Source organism: Branchiostoma belcheri, unplaced genomic scaffold, assembly GCF_001625305.1.
Source record: "Branchiostoma belcheri isolate BF01 breed outbred unplaced genomic scaffold, Haploidv18h27 scaffold97, whole genome shotgun sequence".
In the NCBI taxonomy this organism is placed as follows: domain Eukaryota; kingdom Metazoa; phylum Chordata; class Leptocardii; order Amphioxiformes; family Branchiostomatidae; genus Branchiostoma; species Branchiostoma belcheri.
Window position 1 is genome coordinate 385,064 of NW_017804653.1, and position 4,603 is coordinate 389,666.

Here is a 4,603-nt window from a genome sequence, read left to right on the forward strand (position 1 = left end):
TTGTATCTATTTATAACATTTTGCGGAATCATCAAAATTGCGTCGTCTGCAAAATACTGGTTGTTGGTTTTCGTTTGGCCTACAAACATGAAATACAGGCTAAACTGATTGACCAGAATCTTGATGACACTGCTTGGGATACACAAAATCAAATCTAAAGCAGTATCTGAGCCTGTTACTATATATAATATCGCTAGTGATGGCAAATGTTAAGTTATGTAGTGCAACATGTAAAAAGAATGGATATTACACATGTACATGTTGTATATCATCAGTTGTTGTGAAAAATCTGTTTACTTGAAATTAATCTTACTCTTGTTTCTCCGAATCCCTACAGGCATCACCATGGCTGCTAAAGAAACCCCTGAGACATTTTGTGGGCCACTACAGAAAAGGAGAAAGACCAAGTTCCTCCAAACCATGCAGCCTGTCCTGTCAAGCCTGTATCTGGAGAATAGTCTCACTGATGTGGAGATTAGAGTTGGGACTGAGACAGTACAAGCACACACTGTTGTACTAGCATCTGTCAGCAATGTGTTCTATAACAAACTGTCAGCCAAAACCAAGCGCGGAGCTGCGAAGGTGACAACACTTGATGTTACAGAACGTGTGACGAAACTGGAACTAGTTGCCTTTCTGAGCTATGTCTATGGAACTGAATGCAACAGTACTGCAAATATTGAGAAAATTTGCAAGAAGCTCAATGCCAAGTTTGACGCAGAAGAAGTTCCCTCGTCTAAGATGTTACAAGAAGTCTTGTACCCAAACTTTTACATCTTCCAGACATTTCAAAGGTTCTGTGATGTAGCAGTTTGCGTGGAGGGGAAGACATTTTTCTCACACCGAGCCGTGCTTGCGTGTTGTTGCCCGTACTTCCATTCCTTCTTCACTTGTGGACTACAGGACAGTCGAGATGACATGATCACGCTACAAGGAATTTCTTCAGACAGTTTTGCAAAAATCCTGCACTTCATCTACACCACAGAGCTTGAGCTGTGCCTTGAGACAGTACAAGATGTTATGGTGACTGCCAACTTTCTTCAAGTGCCAGAAGTGTTAGACATGTGTGCTGAGTTTCTGTACTGTGAAGCAAACTTGGAGAACTGTGCAGAAATTCTAGGGCTGTGTGAAGACTTCAACCTGCAAGATCTAAGAATGAAGATACTAGAATATGTCAGAGACTGTAAGGTTAAAGATGTGGAGAGTTTGGGCCTGTCCTCACAAGATTTAGGTAGGTAGGTATTTACACATTGCTACATGCTAAAACACTTTGAAAAACAGTTCTTAGAATGGTTGAACAAACAGTATCCAATATGATGAAAGTTCATTGTGTTGGTAGTTACATGTTTAAAGTTAAAACTTGTGGTCCAACACAAAAAATTCTCTCACCTAGAGCTTTCCACCAGTCACTCTGGTCTTCCTCAGTAGACTGACCCAGTGAGGCTTGTCACGTGGCTTCTTTGAAGTTGGACCAGAGTGACTGGTCCAAAGCTCTAGTGTCGGACCAAAAGTTTTAACTTTAAACAGTTTCCGATACAATTGTTCTGACTAGAAAGAATCCTCAAAGATATTGTGCTACTAGCAAGTACTTGTAGATTTACACAAACACAAGTTATGAAAAATAGTTACTATTAACACAAGAGAAGTAAAGCTTTTAAAGACTTAAATGTTAGTTGCATTATCATGAGAATATATTACTACGCGCTTGCCACCAAAAGTTAGTTTTCTCCTGTATTGCTTACCATCATGTACATGCATTTGAGGTATATATTTTGTATTGGCTTTCACTATACAATAGGTATAGCATAATTATGTTTACCGAAGGAAAACATATTGTTTTTGCTCAGTTTCTCCAAACAGTGACCTATGACCTGACCAATGACATGATTTGCTGACGTCTGTCACCATGGTGACTGGTGTTGGGTTACATAATGTTGCAATTTCACGTCATGGTCTGCTTTGCTCCTGTCACCATATACTAGTAGTACATGTAATATGTGAATGTGTTTGAGTAAGGATTAACAGAGCAGACCATGTCCGAAGGTAAACATTATGCATTTGCTAAAATGCAAAGGTTACTTCTAGTTCTTTTATTTTCCTTCTTTCCCATACAGCACTACTGAAGACCCTCCCTGAAAGAAAGCTGGTTGCAGCAGCCTATGATTTCTACCTGTACACCGAGGAGACCAAGACATGGGCCATGATCACCTCCCTTCCTGAAGGACCCAGAAGCCAGGAGGCCTTTGAGTCAGCCAGTCTTGGCAGCTGTGTGTATGTGGTAGGAGGGAAACAGTATCAACCTTACACCGTAGGTCCTGCTCTGTCTAAAGCACAGGTCTACGATCTCAAGACTAACACATGGCGAGACATTGCCTTCCTACACCAAGAGAGAAAATACCACTACATGGTTGGTTTGAATGGGTGGGTATATGCTATGGGTGGGATGGACTCTAAGTCGCAATGTCTCCACTCGGTTGAGAGGTACAACCCTACGGGTGACTACTGGGAATTTGTTGACTACTTGCCATTGGATTTCACCATGTACTCTGTTACAACCTGCATGGGGTATGTTTTTGTGATGGGGGCAACTACAGAAAACCAGCACAAACTGTTGTACTACGATTCTGAATGCGACATGTGGATAGACTTTGGGTTGGAAATTCCGGAAAGTTTTGAGATTCCGGTTTCAATCGTAGGTTACCGTGAGCGGATGTATTTCTTTGTTGGATACGGGGCTGATATGATGATGTTGAATATACGTACAGGCCAGTGGACCCATATCAGTTCATGTACGCCATGTGTGTGTATAGCGGGTGGTACGAGATACGGCGTCCACTCTAACGTACTGTTCCATATAGACAGGAGTATGACGCTAGGTTACGATGTGGAAGAGAAAAGGTGGAACAGGTTTGGGAAGTTTCCCAAAGTCGGGTCGTTCCAACTACATTCAGTGTTGAAGGGGTGATATGTGTGCATCATCTTTGAAGAAATCATGCTGCATAGTTTAAGTGGAAATATTTGAGGGTTTGACTTAATAAGGGTACCTAAAGTGTATATTGTGTATTTTTTGTTCTTTGCATTTAGATAATCATGATATGTTTGAAAACAGGCTGGAGACAGACATAACAGCTGCACTGGTTTCTAACAGATTTTAGATCTAGAAAGACAGGGAAATATGGCAAAACAAGTGTGCCAGACCCTTCTATAATGACCAGCAAGAATGCATCCCTCCTTATCTCTTTTTCTGTTCTATGTGAAAAATATAATAATAATAAACCAACCGCAGTGATTTGACATATTTTGAATTATGAATAACATGTAATAGCTCTACCTCCCCAATCTTAACAAAACTGTCTACTCTATGGAATTCCTTTAAAAAGAGTTAAATTTTCTTCTCAAAACTGAAATAATCCTCTATTATAATAACCTCTGTGTCTTCCAGAAATTATGTCAAGGAACTATACTACTTGTAAATTATGTTTTTGTGATGTGCAGAAATGGTGTAAGAAACGGTACACTTAGGCATCATCCAGCAGTGAGCTTTGATTAATGTTTATCAATATTTCCCTAACTTAAGTAGTGTGAAAGATAGAGTGTATGAATATATATTTATCTTCTTTCTTGAAAACATATTGTAATGTACTTTTTATAAAGTAAGAGACAAGTCTATTCTTGAGGCTGTATTTGGATGCCTGAGCATCACAGAACTCACAATGGTGGTACTTCAGAATCTAACAATGTTGTGTGTAGCATGTGCACATATTCATCTTATTGCTTTCTAGCCTAGAATTTAGTGCAAAGCTTTCCTTGAAACTTGAATGACCTTCTTTACTTCCTGTTATGCTAAAATTGCAAATGACCAGCTGAGAATGTCCTGGTCTATAGCGATGATATTCGACTTGCAACATTTATAAAGTCCTGTTATATCTATAGATTTCTCTAGGAAAGGAATTTTAGCACTTGTTGCAAATTGGCACTAAAAGTAAAGCAAACTTTTCATTAATAATTGTAGTGAAGCTTGTAGGTTTCTTGGCCGCCTCTGTTCTTTTCTTGTAGCAGTTAAATTAACCTTTCCTAGATTTCAAAGATCTTCAGCATGCTATTGAGCTGACAAAGGACATTTTTTTCAAACAAGGTTTGATGCAGAGGAACGCTGTTCGGCTTCTCAAACCAAATACTTTTCTACTGGACAGATCTTGTAGCTCTTTTCATGCATTTTTATCTTTTGCAATTCTTCAGGATTGCGTGTATAAACACTCTATTTTGCAGGCTGGAAAAAAAGCATAACTCTTTAAATTTATGAACCTTTTGTTGGATATTCTGAAATTCAACTCGCTTTCCTATTATCAGTATCAGGTTTGGCTTTTTGCTGGTGTTTTGGTTTGCTTCAGTCCTCTCACTAGATAAAAGATATCTTGTTGGCATCCCTCCATCTTGGAATACGATGGGGACTTTCTCCATAAAAGATATCTATTGCACAGGAAATGCTATGTAGTTGTTAAAGACAACTAGATCTACTGGACAGTTCTATTAGCTCTTTTGACTAGATCTGTCTCAATTCTCTTCCAGTACTGTACTGAGGTACGTCCCTGTAGGTGCTTAG

At 39.3% G+C, this 4,603-nt stretch overlaps 1 protein-coding gene across 1 annotated transcript; it reads left to right on the forward strand.

The window, feature by feature from the left end:
* Positions 1-726: 726 nt before the first annotated feature.
* LOC109461837 (kelch-like protein 32) lies at positions 727-4,603 on the forward strand. The gene is made up of 3 exons (XM_019758305.1): positions 727-1,231; positions 2,115-2,565; positions 4,570-4,603. The coding sequence occupies exons 1-3, from the start codon at positions 742-744 to the stop codon at positions 4,601-4,603; spliced, it is 975 nt and encodes a 324-aa protein (XP_019613864.1). The 5' UTR covers positions 727-741.

What these genes read in the sequence shown, in the direction of transcription:
- LOC109461837 (XM_019758305.1), top strand. Translation starts at nt 742, where the DNA reads ATGTTACAAGAAGTCTTGTACCCAAACTTTTACATCTTCCAGACATTT. An exon ending in CCTGTCCTCACAAGATTTAG is followed by an intron (nt 1,232 to 2,114) that starts GTAGGTAGGTAT and finishes TTTCCCATACAG; the next exon opens with CACTACTGAAGACCCTCCCT. An exon ending in TCTGTTACAACCTGCATGGG is followed by an intron (nt 2,566 to 4,569) that starts GTATGTTTTTGT and finishes ATTCTCTTCCAG; the next exon opens with TACTGTACTGAGGTACGTCC.